The following is a 20,544-nucleotide window of genomic DNA, read 5'->3' as shown; positions in this document are numbered from 1 at the left end:
TTTACGTCATTTTAAATAAATTAATATCTGGTATTAATATATTTTTTGATGCTTAATTTTTAAGAGTTTTATACTGTCCATCTATAAAAAAATCATGAATAACACGATTTTTGAGATAATTATTAAAAAATTAAAAATCATCCTTTATAAATAAATTGTGATTGAATAAAAATATTATATATATTCTTTTCTCATTCTATAATGTCTTAATAAATGGAAGCTATACTTTTTTTTACAAGTTTTTAAAGAATTTAACAATTATTTAATCAGACTGAGATAACTACCGCATGTATTTGGACATTTTCGTGGTGATGGGTCAAGCCTCGAAATTCCAATTCGGAACTCTCTCGCATAAATATTTTAAATATTAATATATCATTACTATTTTTTTTTTATAATTAAAAGTTCAGGTTAATTGAGTCACAAAATTTATAGGATTAGAACAGGCCTTAAAATTTAAAAAATACTTAGAGACATTTTACTCACGTAATAACATTGGAAATGAGAATGAAATATACATCTTTTAGTGATGGTATTACTAAAATCTTAATAGATAAAATAAATATTTAAATATTTAAGGTGCGTGAAAGTATTGGAGGTGCGAGTGGAGAAAAGAAAAATAGAAAAATGTGACAACTCATATCCAGAGGGGAAAATACATGTATACGGCGATAGCTCACTAAACACAAGCAGCTTAACCCATAACATAAAACAAGAGCCAATCACAATAAAAAGGAAACGTCCCCAGCAAGGAGAGTGGGTACCACGACCCAATCAGCACCCATCACACTGGGCCCCACTCCCTACTTTAAATGCGCTCATTTCATTTATCATAGTGACAGCGACGCTTTCTCCTACCGCATCCCACTGTGTTCCTCACCCTCCTTCCCCAGCGCGTCACCCCCTTCCCGCAACTCACTTTTTCATTTATCTATTCCTAGTCTCGTTCCCCTGCGCCGCCTCCCACACACCATCCTATGCACTCTCACATCGGATCCTGCCACGTAAGCTCCCGAACCGTTTCCGTTTAGGATGAACGGGAAGTGCATCGGATAACGGTGGCGTGGCACGCTTGCGAGCTATATCCCTGCCTTTTTTGTTGAGTGCATCTTCCCCGATTCGTTGTTGCAATAAATAAGAGCTCCAGGGTGTTTTCTAGAGCGAGAAAGTGTGGTGTGTGTTGGAGTTAGAGAGAGAAAGAAAAAAAAAAGGTTCAGAAGAATCAGATAGGTTAGATTTATATACAAAATAAAGAATAGATACACTTGGAGTTGGAGTTACACATTATTCTCTCTCTCACTCACACACACTCAGAGTGCAAGCTAGAGAGAGAGAGATGGAGGATCTCGAGGAGGAAGAGAACGGAGCGGAGGAGGTGTTGGGGTCAAGCTTGACCATGGAGAAGGTGGCGGCGGCGAAGAAGTTCATTGAGAATCATTATAGGGCTCAGATGAAGAACATCCAAGAGAGGAAGGAGAGGTACCGAATTTGTTCTATTCATTTTTTCTTCAGCTATTTTTGGACGCTAGTGTTTAGGGAACTTGGCCCCTTTTTCTTGAAATCCAGCACAATGCTAATTCAGGGTTAGATCTTATGATTTAATTACCTTTTTCAACTTCTTATGCCTTGCTAGCTGAGGTAATCTAGGTGTGAATAATCACTGTGTTTGGGCTTCGTAGGCCCCGCAACTGACACTTGCTTAATTTAACTGATCCCGGTGTGAATCTGTTTGGTAACAATTTCGCAATTCTCACTCCTTATGCTTTGTTTGGTGGTTCTGATTCTTGAGTTTAACTAAAGGCATAGAGTATTTGAGACACGTGAATCAATCCATCCACATAGCTGGTATGAGACTCGATGGAAGGGTGGATTTTATTTGGTCGTTACTCGTTAAGTATAGAAGCTTGTGTCTCTCAGTTTAAGTAAATGCCATGATGTATGATCCCTGGCTCTTAATGATAATCCTGACCTTAATTGCCCAATTCTTATCTTCATAAGTTGCAGAGAGTACGTCTAGATAATATGTTAGTACATCTGTACTATTGATCAGTGAGGAGAAGCGGGAGCGCATCTTTGAGTATCACAATTCACAACACTCCTCAACTTGATATATGCATGCTTGCTTTGGTTGGATATTTTTTTGTCAAGCAGTAAATCTGTAAATCAATTACTTGGACCGAGCATGTTGTTTTTTGTTCTTTCTTTACTTTTTACCATCTCATGGTCATAAATCATAATTTAGCTATATTTGTTAATATTGTCTGAGTAGGATGTATACAATCAGCCCTGATCTACAAAAATATGGGCCAGGCTAGACTGATTGCATTTCTTAAAAGACTTAAGATAATTGATACCATAATAACATAATACCATGAGAAAGAAGAATTAGAGTAAAAGGGAAAGAGAAATGAAGAGTAGAAGATAGATGAGAGGTATGAATATTTTCTGCTTGATTCCCAAAAACTACGTCTGGTGTTACCCCTGATCCTTATTATTTTGTTTACACTGCACATCCTAATGGAATTTGTTACTGACGGTTACATTCCCCTGCAATCTCTAAATGCCATTGGCTTCCTAACTTCACGCCTTGCCCTGTTCTTAGCAATTGAAATTTCTTCCTTAGTTTATAGTCAAGTCCTGTGTTGATCTGATCTGCCATGTTGGCATCTTGGTGAATGCTTGTATCGTAATCATATAACCTTTCCAGAGTAATAGTATTTTTTATATTTTTATATCTATCAACAGATGTCTTTCTATTTTCATGCCATTTAGTAAGAATAGGAAACAGCCACACAAGCACCTCTTGTGGTTTGATGCCAAGGACCAAATTAAATGGGAACTAAAATTAAAGGACAACATTGATGCAATCAAAAGACTTGGAAGGGATAAACATATATCTCAACCTACTTAAAATCATGAAAAAGGACAGTGATATGTTTATTCTATGGATTGAGTTTCCTTCTCTCTGTTAATAATTAAAGTTATTGCTTTGGAATTATCTTTAACACCATGGATGAAAAAATATGTATCTCTTTCCATTTTTTCTCTCTTTAGTTTTTGCATTGCCGCATGTTCTTCCTTTTGTGAGCTTCATCTGAAAAAACCATTTAAAGTTTATGTTGGCCTCTCTTATAGTGGCCCTGCTCATTTCGTTTCCTAAAACAGTCTCTAGACTGGTGCAGATCTTTTGTTCACCTAGTGTTTTGGAGTTGCTGATGCTGACACTTTTTTTATTTTTTATTCCAGGCGTTGGGTTTTAGAAAGAAAATTGGCGTCATCGGATGTGCCAAATGAGGAACGGATCAACCTCATCAAAGATTTAGAGAGGAAGGAGACTGAATATATGCGATTGAAAAGACACAAGATTTGTGTTAATGATTTTGAACTTTTGACCATCATTGGAAGGGGGGCTTTTGGGGAGGTCAGTATTGTCCCTGACATGCTTATTTGTGCATGAAAGAATCCTTGTTGGATATGATGCAATGTGTTATTATTGTGTTTGGAAATGGCAAATCTTTTTTCTGCTTACTATATAAGGTTTGTTTCTAGTATTATTTTATACTAACTTGTTCAATTACAGGTTAGACTGTGTCGGGAGAAGAAATCTGGAAATATTTATGCTATGAAAAAGCTGAAGAAATCTGAAATGCTTAGGAGAGGCCAGGTGAGAAATATACAACATGCTGAGTAGAACAAAATTTAGAAATTACTAATGGATGCATATAACAGACTTGACATGTGAATGCAATTTACTATTCTACATAATCCTTTAAAGTTTTGTTATGGCTGAAATGTATTATTCCAAACCCATTAATGGGTTATACATAAACTGTCTCCATTGAGGATGGATCACCCATGTTATTGGATGACTGAATGTCTTGAAGAATGCTTAGTTGTTATTTTACTTACATGAGCTCCTTTTTCTTTACAGGTGGAACATGTTAGAGCTGAGAGGAATTTGCTGGCTGAAGTTGCCAGTCATTGCATTGTGAAACTTTACTACTCATTTCAGGATGCTGAGTACTTGTATTTAATTATGGAGTATCTGCCTGGGGGTGATATTATGACTTTGCTGATGAGGGAAGACACCTTAAGTGAAAATGTTGCTAGATTTTACATTGCACAAAGTGTTCTGGCCATAGAATCTATTCACAAACACAACTACATTCACAGGTTCAGTTTGGTTGTACTTATAAAGTTGTTGGCTTAATGTGTTATGTCGGGGATGGTGGTTTATTGGGTGCTGAAATGGATTGTTTTTACATGCTAAACAGTCATATTAATGTTTGTCAATCGTCATCTATTTTTCAGAGATATTAAACCTGATAACCTTCTTCTGGATAAAAATGGTCACATGAAGCTCTCTGATTTTGGTCTCTGTAAGCCTCTCGATTGTAATGCCTTGTCTACACTGCATGAAAATCAGACCATAGATGATGAAACTTTGGCAGAACCAATGGATGTTGATGATGCGGACAATCGAAGTAGCTGGAGAAGTCCACGTGAACAGCTTCAACATTGGCAGATGAACAGGAGGAAGTTGGTATGCTTTTGTTATTTAAAATTAAAAAGATATGCTCATAGAGATGATCCAAGCTTTCTTATTTCTTGTCTCTGTCATTGGTTTCATAGCCTGGCTTCGCATTCTGCAATCTATATCAAAACCTGCATTGATATTATAAGATTCCTATTCTTTATTTGAATGATACAACAGTAAACAGAGCTAGGATCTAAACATTTATTTGTCTTTTTTATTTATTTTGTTTTTTGGGGGGTGGGGGGATAAAATGATTAAGAGTTCTTTAAGAAAAAAATTACATCTTTGAAGGGTCCAAACACCAAATGTTTATATTATGATTGTGGGGAAGTTTTAAAATTTTGAAACTTTGGTCCTGTCTCATTGTAGTGTGTCTCTGTCCCTATGTGCAGTCTTATTGTATGACAGTATGATTCAGGATAGTGTAACTTGGGCTATAATACAATTAATCTCTTTTATATGACCTTAGTACTTGATCACGGCTGTTAATGTATCCATTGCACATAAATTATGTTTTTCAATTGCATGGTCTACAATTACTATTTGCTACTGCACTTGTTATTCTAATACTGCTGAAATGAGAAAGCCTCTCAGTTCACTCATTTCCCTTGTTTCTTGTTGCAAGGCATTTTCAACAGTGGGGACACCAGACTACATTGCTCCTGAAGTACTTTTGAAAAAAGGATATGGGATGGAATGTGATTGGTTAGTTCTTACCTTATGCTTTAGGCCTTGTAAATCTATCAGCAAGGTTGCTGCACTTTTTTTATTGCATTTAATATGCAACCAATAGTTCTGCTTAATGTGGATTAACTCTTGGCTGATCATTTGAAATTTGTAACTTTTTTTTTCCCTATTGTAAAAGAAATTTGTACAATTTTAATTAGCTTGACAAGTTTTATATTTAACCTACCCTATTCATAAAATTTCATGTGTAATATTTCATATGGACAGGTGGTCACTGGGAGCAATAATGTATGAAATGCTGGTTGGTTACCCTCCATTTTTCTCTGATGACCCAATAACCACATGCAGAAAGGTACCATCCTTAATTGGCTTAATGGCTTCTCATAAAAAAAATAATAATTTCTTGCATTTCATCTTAGTTTAATCTGATGGTGACTTGCCATTTCCTATTGTTACTGCTTGTGTTATTTCTGAGGCTCAAATATTCTACCCCTTTTGTGTATCTTCTAATGAAATCCTGGAAAAACTTAAGGTAGATAGGCAGTTTAAGCTGATGTATGACTAGGCACCGTTTCCTGTTGTTAGTACATGTATTCTTTTAGACTCAATTATTTTATCCCCTCTCCCTATTCCACCCGATAAAACATGACAACTAATAAAAATGGGGAGAGTTGGTTATTGACATTTCATGATAAAGATCAGTTTAGTACTTCTTACTGATTTCCTAGACATTAATTTGACCATCTTTATGACTTCTTATAACTACTGTTGATGTTTTGTTATCCATAACCATATTATTTTTGGCTCTTCTAGTTACGTTGCCCAGAGCCAGTGTTCAAAGATTCTATTCTTTTTGGTTGACACTAAATTCACTGATTGCTTCCAGATTGTTCATTGGAGAAATCATTTAAGATTTCCAGATGAGGCCCAGTTAACACTTGAGGCTAAGGATCTAATTTATAGGTTGCTGTGTGATGTTGATCATAGGCTAGGTACTCGAGGAGCCAATGAAATAAAGGTAAGGTGTTCATTTATTTTAATTATTATTAGTATATTGCCGTAATGCTGTGCCAGCTTTCTTTCTTTTTTGTCATATACTTAATATACTTTCTGTATATACCAGGCTCATCCTTGGTTCAAAGGTGTGGAGTGGGATAAACTGTATGAAATGGAGGCAGCATTTAAACCTCAAGTCAACGGGGAGCTGGATACCCAAAACTTCATGAAGTTTGATGAGGTATAAAATATGAACTCATCATGCTATCCCTGTTATTATACTCTTCTATATTTTCTGTACCAGTAGAGGTCTCAATATTAGTTACTAGTTTTGTTTTTCTTTGGTTTCCATAGAGTGATTCCTTTTCAGACTATTTTGTCTTATTATGGAACCATTACCATGGTTACCTCCCTTCTGTAATTCAGTACCTCTGGTACTCTTTCTATATTTATAATATATTATCTTTGCTGATAAAAAAAAAATATTTTCACATACAGTACTAACTGTTGGAACTTGGAACTGCAAATATCTAATTTTTGCTTATAATCATTTAAAAAGTGTTGCTTAAATATTACCAGCAATGAATAGCCTTAAGATTTTCTCATTGTATTCTTTTGTGAACTGCTTAGGTAGATCCACCTACAGCAGCAAGAACTGGGTCTGGATCCTCACGAAAGGTACACATGATTGAATTGGTTTTGTTTGCATTATTTTCTTCATTAAAATGTCTCGCTATCAAATGTTATGTAAAGACATATTAAATTGTATTGCAATCATATCAATTATAGTTCTTGTTTGGATCACATTTTTTTTAGGAATTTTTTTCTGAAGGCTTGCCACTTTAAGATTTTGATTAGAAGTTGTTTTGAACTTTAAGCCAATTCCAACACACATGCGTGGGAAAGAAAATGAAAAAATATATCATGCTAGTGTCAAAGATTCTTTCCCCTTGGTTGTCATACTTTTTTCCTTGATATTTGGTATCATTGTGATTTGTGACACCTTTTCAATACCATTTCTGATAATTGATTACAATTTTGGACACTCATTTATTTATTTTTCTTTATATCAAAGATGACAAGTATTGTCTTCAGAATTGTAAACCAAGCTACCCCCTTTCAGCCTCTCCTTGAGATATATTTACTTTGGTTTGTGTGTGTAATGGCTTAAAAATGAATTTGTTGTATGATTTCCTTCTATTCAGGGTGATAATGAACAATTGATACAAACTATGTTGCTTGTATTAAGCTTTATTTGCGCTAAGCTGTTAGTCCAAGAATTGCTTATTTGTTACTTTTCCTTAAACTGGGGAAAGAAACAACAATTTATATGGAAATTGACGGGGCACTACCCGATTGGCCTCCAACAAAAGTTTACTGTAGAAGAGAAAGAAGGATAAGGGCAGTTTAGGGAATTGAGTGGAGTATTCTGTTATGCTTGTTTCTGACAGAGGGGGACACTTGGCAGAAGGATACTGGAGAGGAGGGTACCACAATCATAGGAATTAGGGAAGGACATGATTATAGGGTGTGAGGGGTAGGGGGAAAAAGGTAATTTGGTAGTGGCTTGGACCTTGGATCACATCGCAGAGAAGCACTGCTTCTATGACATTTTCAGTTTTATTTTACCTTTCTACATTTTCCTGCAATTTCCATTGTAATCAGAAATTGTTCTCTGAATTTCCTCTAATTGTTCCTATCATAAATTCAGTATTTATCAGAATTATAATCCTTTCATACTATTGGTGAAGGACAAGTGTGTGCTGCTTGATCATTCTTGTTATCTTTTGAATTGGTACCCTTCTTTCTTACTAATGGAATCAAGGTTTTAAAAAACGGTCCATGACTACAATTTTGACCACAACATCAAGGTTTTTTTTTTTGGGGGGGGGGGGGGGTCTGCGATTACAATTGTGGCTGCATTGCCGCATTTACGCAACATCAAGAAACGCAACTAAATCACAATTCTAAAACAAACTTTAATGGAATAAAATTAATTAATGGGTCTTCTCAATTTTTTTTTCTTTTTAATCTTTTGGTTCTTCAATGTTGGTTACACAATGGGAGCTAACTCTTCCTCTTGTGAAGGTGGGTGTTATGATCTAATTGCTAAGTGTGGGACTTAAGTCCGTATGGGATTATAGTGTGGGGTTTATAAGGTCTTGAGCTCTCTAATGACAATGGCTAGCTTTTGTTATGTGGTTCTCCCAAGACTCTTATCAAATTGGTATCAGAGTCTCTGACCATGTCTCTATGAGCAGGGCATGGGTGATGATGGTGATGTCGGCATTATTGCAGTTTTCTTTTGGTACTAGTCAAATGCTAGTGCATAGTCAGCCCACATGGGTGTTGGGGCTCTGGAGCATAGTAGCATGTTATGATCCAATTCAAAGGTATTGAACTTGAGTCCCACATTAGAAGTTTCATATTCTGGTGTGGGTTTTATATAAGGCCTTGAGTTCTCCAACTACCATAGGTAGCTTTTGTGGTGTGGTTCTCCCAAGATTTTTATCAGTAGGATTTGATCCCAAGTCCATCTAGTCACAACAAAAGACTTCACCAGTTGATTCAGCTGGCATCTTATCAATTTGTTTTGCCCTGGTATTCTAACGTTTATGGACATTCAGAAGTCTTTTAATTATTTTGGTTCATAACAGGAGAGTATTCTCTGATTTCGATAGACATGCACTATCAGTATGCGAGTTGTTACACTATTAATCAATCAAAAATGATCTTTGATATGATTTTTAAGGTAACTATCATAACAGTCAACAAATTTATCATATATGCTGGGTTTTTTTTATTAGATGAGTGTAAAAGGCCTTCCGACTGTCAGTGCATTAATTATTTATTCTTATTCTGTCTCCTTTTCTTTTATGTAGGATATCCATTATGTCATTCAATAAATTGTTATCTTGCGTATTGATTGTTTTAACGTATCTGTCTTACATCTTTCTGTTATAGTTGGGCAAAATGGCATAATTTAATGTTTCAACTTCCACCTAATTCCTGCAGATGCTAACTACCAAAGATCTAAGCTTTGTTGGTTACACTTACAAGAACTTCGATGCTGTAAAGGAAGGGCTTCGTCAATCTTTTGGTGTGTAATGTAGACCAACTTTTTATTTTCTGTAGCCATAAGAACAATTCCTAGTTATTTTCCTTGAAGTTAGCATCCTTGTCTTTTTTCAATGTACGTGTGCATATCAAGCTGAATTTTCGTAATCATTTCAAACCAGTTTTGACTGTTGAACATGCTGGGTCAAACTAGTTGTAGTGTTCCTGAATAATAGTTGGCATAGGGGATCAAAATGGTATTGCAGGAGGGACCCAAGGACCAGCACTAATGAAACTTTAAGTTTTGAAACACTAAATTGTGGCTGGCATGAAATAATTTGAACGCAACTTATAGAGGAGCTAGACCAACCCAACTGTAAATAAAAGTTGACTAATGATCTAATAACTATTTGCAGGTGATTCCATGCAAGAGTATGCTTCTAAACGGGCAGCTGAAGAGACAAGTTTACAAATGCTTGCATCCTCTGGAGATCCCATGGTACCATAGCTTTGTGCAAATTGAATGAAGTCCATCATCGTGTTGAGTTTTTGTGTACTTGCTTTGGGTTTAAATATTTGGCCTAGAACATTAGTCAACTTTTATTTGCAAGAACAATGTGTACAGCAAGTAGTTGAACAGCATTGTCAAAGCTTGTAGGGCAACTCCGTGTGTGTGTATTTGAATTTTCAACTTAGGAACTGAGAGTTGTGCGACCGAGTGCTCCTGTCCTGGCTGCCCAGGTTGGCTGTGGAAGACTTGCCTTCTCTAGTGGCAGTTGCTGGTTAAATGTTAGTTATGGACAAAATTGCTGAGGAACTATTAAAGCATCCTGAAAATTATTCGATGTGATGTGTACATTTATTGGAAGATAGCAAAAATTAAACTATTAAAACAAAAAAGACTATGCTTGGGGATGGAGTGTGGAATTTTCTTTAGCAGCTCAGTTGCTTGCCCCTTTTCCCTTTTATCTATTTTATGTGGAAAAGTGCAATTAGTGACGTCAACCTCACTGTCCTGGTCACTAGCTAATGCTTGATTGAATACAAACAAATTTTTCTTAATTTTCCCAACACCCCGTTAGTCTTTGGGCGTTTTTTTCCTGCATCCATTTTTTCTTCTTCTACACTCAGCATATTTTTTAACAATTCCAATATTGTCTTTCCGTGTGGGTCATACGGATTACGGATTGTCAATTTATATGGATCCATACAGATCCATAAGGGTCCATACGGATAATGTTGGAATTATCAAAAATCTCTTGGGTGTAGAAGAAAAAGGATGGATGCAAGAAGAAAATGCATAATGGATTGAGCTTTGAAGGGGATGTCCAACCATTTTGTAGTCTGTTTATCCATCGTGATTACTTGTCTTTTTCTTTTTTTAAGAAATAAATTATAGCTTATTTTACATTTTTTGGTGGTTAAGGAAGGAGATACAAAATGTATGGTTGAGATCGATTAAAGAAATCAACTTATCATCATTTCGCCTATAAAATAAAATAAACTTGTCAGTTCTTTGATTGTGTCTATTCTAAAATTATAAATGTGAGTTACTTCAATTTTTAACTTTTTAAAATTCTTATTTAATTCTGTAAAAAGTCATTTATTTTAGTTATTAATAAAAAATGATGTAAAAAAGAAAGATTCAAGTGAATGAATTTTAATAAAGTTGAGATTAAACGAGGATTTGAAAAAAAAAGTCAACAGTTTAAAAACACATATGTCCTTTATTTGATAAAAAAAAACATTTTTAGTCGAACGATTTTTTAATAAAATAAAAAATTAAATAACAAATGGTTCGAATTTGTTTTTCATCACCAACTTACTATTTTGGTACAGTACAACAAGCCATCCGGTGAGAAGCCCAGGTCTGGTTTTCATCACCAGTTTTATACTGATTTTGAAATTAGCTAGTCATTTTTTAGTTACATAAATCGAACACCTGACCGGTTTCTATTTGTTTGTCTGATTTAATTTTTTTTCAAATAATGCTACACTTTGACTCCCTAAACATATTCGACACAAGCAATTGATTTAGACATTTTTTTGTTTTTTTAAATAATATTCATATTTTGGGAAAAATCTAATTTCATTTTTATACATCCAGATATTTTTAAATTCATTCAAGTTGTTTCTTGTAATAGAAATTGTACTATTAATATAAAACTATTATAAATATAGGGAGTAAATAAAAACATTTTAAAATTGTAGGAATAAAAATATATGATATGTTTTGTTTAATTTGTATGTTACATTATAATTCAATAAATAGCATGATAACAACAATATACGGCAAGAATCAATTTAAAATGATTAGACGCATAAAAACTAAATTAAAATAAGTGCGATATATGATGAATAAAAAAACAGAAATAATTTTTACTAGGTGCTGTGTATTTATTCGTGGATAAACTAATGTAATGGTGGGTTGTGGGACTCTTATTTCAATGGTGAAACATCCCTTTCAAATAACAAAATAAACACATAATATATGACGAAAAGTCTATTGTCTCATCCTATTGTGGCGAACACTTTCCAATGAAAATGTCGAAAGGTAATTTTTGTTGGTTAAAATTTTAAAATATACAGCAGCCGGTGAAAGTAACTATCAGCTCAATATGTGATCACATATTTCTAACGTTACGTATTTACAGAGCATTTTCTTCTATACGAAGTGCTGACTTCAGTGAGCTTAGATGGCAATACGTCACAAACAAGATGAATGATGGATCATCATTCATCAACAGAGGCTTTTCCACACTGAATCTCTCTCTGGGCATGCATTTTGTTTCTAGGTCAATCTATTTGTGCAAACCAAATTTTCAAAATAAAAAAGTCATTCGTTAAAAGACTAGGCTTTATTATTTTTTATTTTAATTTCGTTTTTAATGTGAGTTAAAATCATTTGTAATCGGGTGAATTCTTGAACACTGACAAGAACATTACTAACACTCTTTTTAATATGGTTTTTTTAACATATTTTTTATTATAAATTTTTTAAAAATGAAAAGTAAATTTTTATATTAAAATATGTTATTCATTGCTATTTATATTTTCTTATATTTTTTAACAAAAAAATTATTTGTTATTTACTTATTACTATTTTAACCGTTAACTAAAATTTATCAAAATTCATGAAATGATGAGTCTTATTCGTGACTTTGTGAATTTAAATAATAATAATATAAAATATTTTAAAAATATATGGTTAGTATTTCTCATATTAATAGACAGAATTAAATTTACCACCTCAAAGGACTCTGAAGTCTGAATTCAGACAGATATCTTTTTGAAATTTTTTCCCCAAGTGCAATTAAATTTTTTCGATTGAAATTTTTTATAGAAAAATGTTTTTATTTAAGAACAAGTTTTTTTTTAAAATATGTAAAAAAAATACTTTGTTTTTTCAACTAATAATGATTGAGGATCCATTCTTTTGAATTTTGGTATGATTAATTTTAAAAAAAAATATTTTTGGTAGAATTACTTTTTTCTTCTTCAAAATATTATATGTATTAAGTTATAATATTTGTAGAGATGAGTTGAGAAGAAATAGTTGTATTTAGTTGATAAAGAATGATCATTTTTAGAATATAAACAACATATATTTTGTGTCCTATACCTACAATCAATCCTATCCCATAAAAAAGTTAACATTTTTTCCTAAAATTAATTATACTCATCGCACAAAACAGATTTTGAAAGGTGTAACTGTAGGAATCAATTCCAGTGATTTGTACCTAAATTCACGTGGACACAAAATTAAGAAGGGGAGTGGGAGTGGGAGGAGAAAAAAAAAACGGAAAGGAACTCCATTTTGGGAATGGTCATCCAAGTGAAGAGTTTCTTTGTCCTTTTTCATTAGAAAGGCACACCTTTCTTTCCCTGATTTGAAGAGAGCAAAGTTAAGCAATAATAATAAATCATAAAATGCTTAATAATTTAACTGTAGAGATAAAGAATCTCCTTATCTATAAATTACTGTGTTAGGAATATAACAGAAACATGTTACATTAAAACCATGATCCCTTTTAGAGCAAAAAAGGAAAAATAAAAAAATAGGTGAAGATTAGATTGGATGGTGAAAAGTGAAGGAGGTTGGGAATGGATGGATGGGTGGAGATGCTTTAATATGCTCTTCAAGATTTGACATCTGTCCAACTCCATTGTCTTCTCTCACACAACACTCTCTACTCTCTTTTTTTTTTTCTTTTCTTTTCTATATTGCCACTTTCTCTTTTCAACCCATTTTTCTTTCATTAAAAGTTTATTTATTTATTTCTATTTCTATTTCTATTTTTTTGGTCATTTTCTTCTCTTTCTTCTCCACTCCCTTTCTCGCGCTTCCAACACACTCAGGTATGCTTATTATTTCTATTTCTATTTCTATATCACACCCAGCAAAGCTGTTAAATTTTTATTAACTAATAATGGTTAGGATTAAGGAAAGTTCATGTCTTTATTTCTTCTGTTGATTCTTTGTTCCTTCTTCAATGATGGGTCTCAGGTGTCACAGTCAGAGGACAAGGCAGTGAGAAGAGAAAAGAAGAGAAGGAAGAAACGAGACTCTACCATACATGGTTGACAAAATTTGGTACTTTCTTCTTTCTTTCTTTTACCTTTTTTCTTTCTTTCATTTTTATGATTATGATTATTATTATTATTATTATTATTATTATTATTGGACGAGGTTGAGATGTGTTGCCTCAGATCCAGGCAACTCATGGTGTAGTGTGAAAAAAAGGGTGTTATCTTTTGAGGGCTTCCTTGTGATTCTTGAGACTTTGCTTTTCCTTAGTTTCTTTCTCATGACCCTTTCTTTTTTAAACTCATTCTTTCTTGTGTTTAGAGATAATGAGTGTTGGCTTTGTTTATCCTCTCTTTGTCTCTTTTATTTTTGTGAGTTTTAATCTTTTTTGTTTTTTGCAGATAAAGTTTGTTTCTTTCAAGTTTTGAGCTGTTTCTCTCTCACTAGAGTTGACGGAGGTAGACAGAGAAGAATATGATAATGGTTGAAAAAGGGTGTGGTCTAGCTGATTTTGGTTGAAATTTCCACAAATGGAAATTCGGATTCATTGTTGTTGACCAGATCTGACTACCCCCATTTCACTTTCACCACCTTTTAACTAGTCCATGATTTGCATAGGTTGAATTTGTCTCCTCCTTTGGGCTTCTCAGACATGGGAAATGGTTTTTTTAAATCCATTCCGGGATCGTTTTCAATCAGAAAAGGTGTTAAATTAGTTAAGGTATGACAGGCTGTGTGATATCAATAGGGTGGGAGGGTAACTTTTTGTACTACATTGACAAGGATTTTGATGGAGGAGATGTCAACCACGGTTACAGTGCCATTGAGAGTAGGTAATTCAGTGTGTGATAAGCCAACCATAGCTACCCACATGGATGTATCAAGAATTAAACTGATGTCAGATGCTGGGTTGTTATCCAATTCTATAACTAAGGTTTCCAATGAGACTTTTATAGGTTCAGATGAGGATCATGATGGTGGTCGTCATGAGGATGAAGTTGGTATTACAGCGGTCACAGCTCCAGAACAGCAAAGAGAAGGAGAAATTCCGATGTCGGATACAATATCCCAAAATATAAGCTCTCTGGTTGTTGGTGATGAAGTTTTAACCCCAGAAATTGAGGAGGATGATTTGATATCACTGGAAGGTGATCCAATTATTGATAGCTCTTCACTTTCAGTAGCCAGTGAGAATAGTAGTTTTTGTGGAGATGAGTTCATCAGTTCTGAGGTTTCTTCAGATTTAGGGACAACAAGTTCCATAGAGATAGGGAAGAGTGTCTCCACTGTCAAAATTGCTGCCAGGGCTACTGATTTGGGTGCGTCAAATGTAGAGGTTGATGTAGCAGTGAGCCTTGAAGAGACAGGGGTTAGATCTGGCCAAACGCCTACTACAGGTGTTTTTCATCAACTAACTCTGGAAAGATCTGTGAGTGGAACAGCTGGTAGAAGTGTTTTTGAATTAGATTGTACCCCGCTATGGGGATTTACTTCTGTGTGTGGAAAAAGACCTGAGATGGAAGACGCAGTTGCAACTGTACCTCGATTTTTGAAAATTCCTATTGAAATGCTAACTGGTGATAGATTACCTGATGGAATAAACAAATGTTTCAGTCAGCAGATAATACATTTCTTTGGAGTCTATGATGGGCATGGTGGCTCTCAGGTAAAGTCTTATTTTGCTTTTTATGTGATTCTTATGTTCAATGATTAAGCATTCATCACATGGAGCTTGTTAACATCATTCAGGTGGCAAAATATTGCCGGGAGCGCATGCATTTGGCCTTGGCTGAGGAAATAGAATCTGTCAAGGAAGGTCTATTAGTTGAAAATACCAAGGTTGATTGTCGAGATCTGTGGAAAAAAGCTTTCACCAATTGTTTTTTGAAGGTTGATTCTGAAGTTGGGGGGGGAGTTAATTGTGAGCCTGTTGCCCCAGAAACTGTTGGATCCACTTCTGTTGTTGCTATTATCTGTTCATCTCATATCATAGTTTCAAACTGTGGTGATTCAAGAGCGGTTCTATGTCGTGCCAAAGAACCCATGGCACTATCTGTTGATCATAAAGTAAGCTACCTCCAATATAGTTTTGCATGTCCTTTGAAAAGAGTTTTAACTAATTAGAAGAAATTTATGTTTGATTGTTGTATGGTAGCCAAATCGAGATGATGAATATGCAAGAATTGAGGCTGCTGGAGGCAAGGTGATACAATGGAATGGCCACCGAGTATTTGGTGTTCTAGCAATGTCAAGGTCTATTGGTATGTAGTTAATCACAAATTTTACTTTATTTCCTGTTGTGTAATAATGAGTTTCTTGGAAGTCTTTTGGGGAGCATGGCTGATTACAAGGACTTTTTCTCAACACACTTGTTAGTAATTTAGTTCATGAATGTAATAAGTGGACATTGGTTGCATTGTTTATATATCTACTCTAATCTCTGATAGAAATGGTGTCCATATCAAGATTGTGAAAATTACTAATTTTTAGAGTCTTTTCATTTCCATATATTGCATATGAGCATATCACTTAGAGTAATGTTATATTTTCCTACTAACCCTCCTAGTCCTAATACTCTACAAATAAGTATTAAATGAAAAAGGGAATGCATTCAATTCTTTCTACATTTTATAAGTAGGAAGATGTTGTGGGAGGATTTACAATTATTCCATCACTTATTTATACATGAATCATAATACTTATAAGTTTCAATGCCAGAATAGGATTCCTTAAATCTTGAAGGCTTTTGGTATAGTTGTATTTTTTTTTCATCACCCCTGTTCTCTTTATTTCTTTTGGAAAGAAATATTATTAGGATTCAAGAGTATAATTAGATATAACTCTTTTGTCAACATTCAGTACATTTTCTTTTTCAAAAAAGAAAGATCCAAAATTAAAAGCTTTGGCTTGAGTGGTAATTAGATAAAAATGTTTATTTTACCATTTTAATACCATAAAGCCAGAAGGTATTGAAGTGACTCCAAATTCTCATATCCTAGATTTTTACAACAACAACAATAAAAGCGTTAGCTCACTAGGCGAGGTCAGCTAACATGGATTACACAAATCCAGTCAGTTTGGTTAAAAGACCAAATCTTTAGAGTTATTATTCACCATGAGATCTCTCTTAACAACTTTCTCCAGGTTCCTTTTGGGTATCCTTCTCCCCTTTTCCATGGGACTGAAAACCATGCAATTTATTCTGCTCACTGATGCATCTAGTGGGCCTTCTTTGAATGTGTTTAAATCATCTTAACCAATTTTCTGTCATCTTTTCTCAGTTGGTGTCGCACCAATATCTTGTATGCAATCATTTTGTATCCGATTCTTTCTTGTGTGGTCACAGATCTGTCTAAACATTCTCATTTCTGCTACTCCTACCTCTTTCTCTCGTTATTTCTTTAAAGCTCAACATTCACTTCTGTAGAGTATAGTCAGACGTATAACAGTACAATAAAACTTCCCTTTGAGCTTTAAAGGTACATTGCAATAACTAATAACCCCCAATGTCTTTCTTCATTTTAGCTTTTCCATTCGTATCCTTTGTGTGACATGACATCTGTATTAATTTTTCCATCATTTTGTAATATTAATCCCTGATATTTAAAATTAGAAACTTGTGATATAACATCTTCTCCCATTTTTACTTCCAAATCATATTCTGTCTTTCTCCCTACTTAAGCGAAGAAAACTTTTTGTTTTCAAACTCTATTTCTAAAGCTCAAGTTTGTTGTTAATTGCTTTCCTTGGCTCCTTAACTAAAACTATATCATCTGCAAAAGCATGCAATTAGGGATAATCTTTTGTACGTCCTTGTATTTTACTTTGCCTGGTACAAGACTTGAGATTTGAGTTCATTAAATGTATAAAGTTCTTTTGGCAAGAATATCTTTCAACGTCCAATGGTTCATCCTATAAGATTTCACTTTGACTTTGTTTGGATGAGGCATATTATAGGGGAAACAATGGCAAGAAAGTAATGCTCCCTGTTTGGAAATTTAAAATTAATTTTTTTCAAAAGGGGATGTGAAGGGGACTGCCCTCAAGCTGAGCCTTTTGTTTCCCCCAGATTTGGTTACTTTTATTTTAAAAACTTTTTTAATTCATAAATTGAGTTACTTGAGAAGTTTCATATGGGGTTAAAATTTCCCACTTATTTATCTTTCTTCCCTTTACAGGGGAAAAGTAAATCCTTTTTTTTTCCATTTCATATTATTCTTTCCAATACTTCCTAACATAGCCTTAAGCTACGTAACCCTATATATTGAAGATGTACAACGGGGAACATACACTGCAAATCTTTAAACTCAAAATTTATAACTTCATCTACATTGTCTATTTGATTTTTAGAATATCCGTTGTTTGGTTTGATTCAGCTAATCCTGATGACATGTACCGAGCAATTCAAATGAATAGTGTGTTTAGCTATCCGATTGACCTGATTGCAAGTATCTGTAGGGTAGCTACTATAATAAAACTAGTGTATGATTTTGAATAATGCTGATTATGGAAACTATGAATGGTTATGCTTTGTTTATGATTTTTCTCTTCGTTTTTTTCTTTCTGCCTGTAGTTTGATCATCTGTTTCCGCCTTTAGGTGTGTAATTGTGCACAATGTTAGGTTGCATGTCCTTGAAAAGTTGTTCCTGAGACTCGTAATACATGCAGAGTTGCAGTTAGTTTGTCCAAAACTGTTTGTTTATTGTTGCCTTAATTTATACAGGTGATAGGTATTTGAAACCATGGATTATTCCGGACCCCGAGGTGACGTTTCTTCCTCGTGCAAAAGATGATGAGTGCCTCATTCTGGCCAGTGATGGCCTGTGGGATGTCATGACCAACGAAGAGGTGTGTGACATTGCTCGGCGGCGCTTACTTCTCTGGCACAAGAAAAATGGCTTGGCACTGCCCTCAGAAAGGGGAGAGGGAATTGATCCTGCTGCTCAAGCAGCTGCAGACTACCTATCGAACCGTGCTCTTCAGAAAGGAAGCAAAGACAACATCACTGTAATTGTGGTGGATTTGAAAGCTCAAAGGAAATTTAAGAGCAAGACATGACTGTTTCTTCAACTGCATCTGGGTGTTGGAAGATGATGGAAAACTGAATATGATCCAGTTTAGTTTTTTTGCCCATAAATTTTTCATATGGGCATCAGAATAGCACCCTGTACAATACATCCACCTCTCCCTAGAACTCTCTCAACTGATTAAGAGTCTCCTTGTACACTGCCACATTGTGGCCATGTAAATCTTTGCCTGCTTTTGTAGGGGTAGGTACAGGAGGCCAGTTCCATGCCTATCTGTCACCATATTGTATTCATTATTATGCCTCCGAGAACAAAGGCTCTGTGAGGTATTTACTTCATATTGTTTTAACCTGTGTTGTTTATATATATATATATAAAAAAAAAAAATGTAGTAGCTAATTGGGCATTGTTGTTTACAAGTTGTGATCCACCCCTTCTAATAATGTAGCAAAGCAAAATTCTCTATTTGGAGCTTACTCTTGAAATTTATGTCGGTGGTGGATTGATATCATTGGCTATGACTCAATTCCAGTGGTTGTACTACAATAATGATGGTAGGGACAATTATGGACAAGGTTGCTTAAGAAAAATATCAGCTATCCTTTTTTTTTTTTTGGGGGGATGGATTGTTTAACTGTGCTTATCATTGTTCAGAGACAATATGGCTTATCAAACACTGTTGAACCTTGTCACATTTCTTCTTTTTAAAAGGATCACTGCAGATTGATTAACTTTTAAGATATTTTCATTCATTCAGCCATTCAGGTTGCCAATTTTTTTTCAAAAGGAAGTTTTTATTTCATCTGATTGGACTATTTTTCTTTTTCATGGCCATGATTTATGATACATAAATATCCAAACATTTCAGTTCTGATTCTGATTGCTGCAAGCATTAAGACAAGCTAAAGGTCCTACGTGTCTGGCTGTGTCATGCTGTCATGTTTTGCAACAAAATAAGACCGGAAGAAAATGACTTCTGTGACCCGTCAGGGCAAGGTTCTTAAATTCTACAACCTAATATTGTACTTCTAAAAATTTTAATGTCTAGGAATAAAAAAAAAAATGCTAACTAGTACTAATATAGTAGTTAGGAAATTAAAAGTAAATTGTCTTTAAAGAATTAAAAATAAACTCTTGTGAAAAGGTATTGCTATTAAAACATTCTTATTATGATTTTTATTTTTATTTGGTATATCATTTTAAAATATCAGAAAATATTGTTTTTTAGCAATATTTTTATTTATTGTTATCTCAAAAAAAATATTATGTATCTTTTATAGCAAACTAAATACTAATGTACAGCTATACTTCAAGTTTTTTTAATTAAGGTTTTTAGTTCAATTTTCCTATGCTTGAGAAATTAAGTTAAATTGGTAAAAAAATTTGATTTAAAGGTTTTTATTAAAATGCATAACATTTAATAAAATACCTTAATAAAAAAAGGTTGAAAAAATATTTGATGCTTCATATTTAATTACATAAAAACAATACAATTTTTTTAAAGAAATCTAAAAGTTCCTTGTAAAGAGGAAGAGAACCATATTATCTCTAAATATTTTTGTTACTACATTATTAAAAACATAAAATTGTTATTGAAATCGTCCTTCTACTCTTCTAGTCTTTCACAAACAAACGCATATAAATTAAATTTTTTTCCAGTGTATAAATAAGATATTCAGTTAACTTCTAGATCTTTTTAGAGGTTTTAATT

General features: G+C 34.0%; 2 protein-coding genes across 3 annotated transcripts; both read left to right on the top strand.

Moving 5' to 3' along the window:
- The first annotated feature begins 1,129 nt into the window (after nucleotides 1-1,129).
- Nucleotides 1,130-10,216, top strand: LOC114414836 (serine/threonine-protein kinase tricorner-like). 2 transcript variants are annotated; one of them, XM_028379272.1, is made up of 12 exons: nucleotides 1,130-1,479; nucleotides 3,247-3,421; nucleotides 3,581-3,664; nucleotides 3,932-4,173; nucleotides 4,312-4,543; nucleotides 5,163-5,242; nucleotides 5,492-5,576; nucleotides 6,111-6,242; nucleotides 6,348-6,461; nucleotides 6,851-6,898; nucleotides 9,236-9,320; nucleotides 9,694-10,216. In XM_028379272.1, the coding sequence occupies exons 1-12, from the start codon at nucleotides 1,337-1,339 to the stop codon at nucleotides 9,783-9,785; spliced, it is 1,512 nt and encodes a 503-aa protein (XP_028235073.1). In that variant the 5' UTR covers nucleotides 1,130-1,336; the 3' UTR covers nucleotides 9,786-10,216. The 2 variants fall into 2 exon arrangements, with proteins under 2 accessions (XP_028235073.1, XP_028235074.1); XM_028379273.1 differs by lacking the exons at nucleotides 9,236-9,320; nucleotides 9,694-10,216 and adding an exon at nucleotides 8,482-8,874.
- Nucleotides 10,217-13,487: 3,271 nt separating this feature from the next.
- LOC114414834 (protein phosphatase 2C 77-like) lies at nucleotides 13,488-19,249 on the top strand. The gene is made up of 6 exons (XM_028379268.1): nucleotides 13,488-13,636; nucleotides 13,785-13,871; nucleotides 14,207-15,471; nucleotides 15,555-15,872; nucleotides 15,961-16,066; nucleotides 18,530-19,249. Exons 3-6 carry the CDS (start codon nucleotides 14,596-14,598, stop codon nucleotides 18,862-18,864), a joined length of 1,635 nt encoding a protein of 544 aa, XP_028235069.1. The 5' UTR covers nucleotides 13,488-13,636; nucleotides 13,785-13,871; nucleotides 14,207-14,595; the 3' UTR covers nucleotides 18,865-19,249.
- Nucleotides 19,250-20,544: the final 1,295 nt, after the last annotated feature.

Source organism: Glycine soja, chromosome 6, assembly GCF_004193775.1.
Source record: "Glycine soja cultivar W05 chromosome 6, ASM419377v2, whole genome shotgun sequence".
NCBI lineage: Eukaryota > Viridiplantae > Streptophyta > Magnoliopsida > Fabales > Fabaceae > Glycine > Glycine soja.
This window is presented reverse-complemented; position numbering and strand designations above follow the sequence as displayed.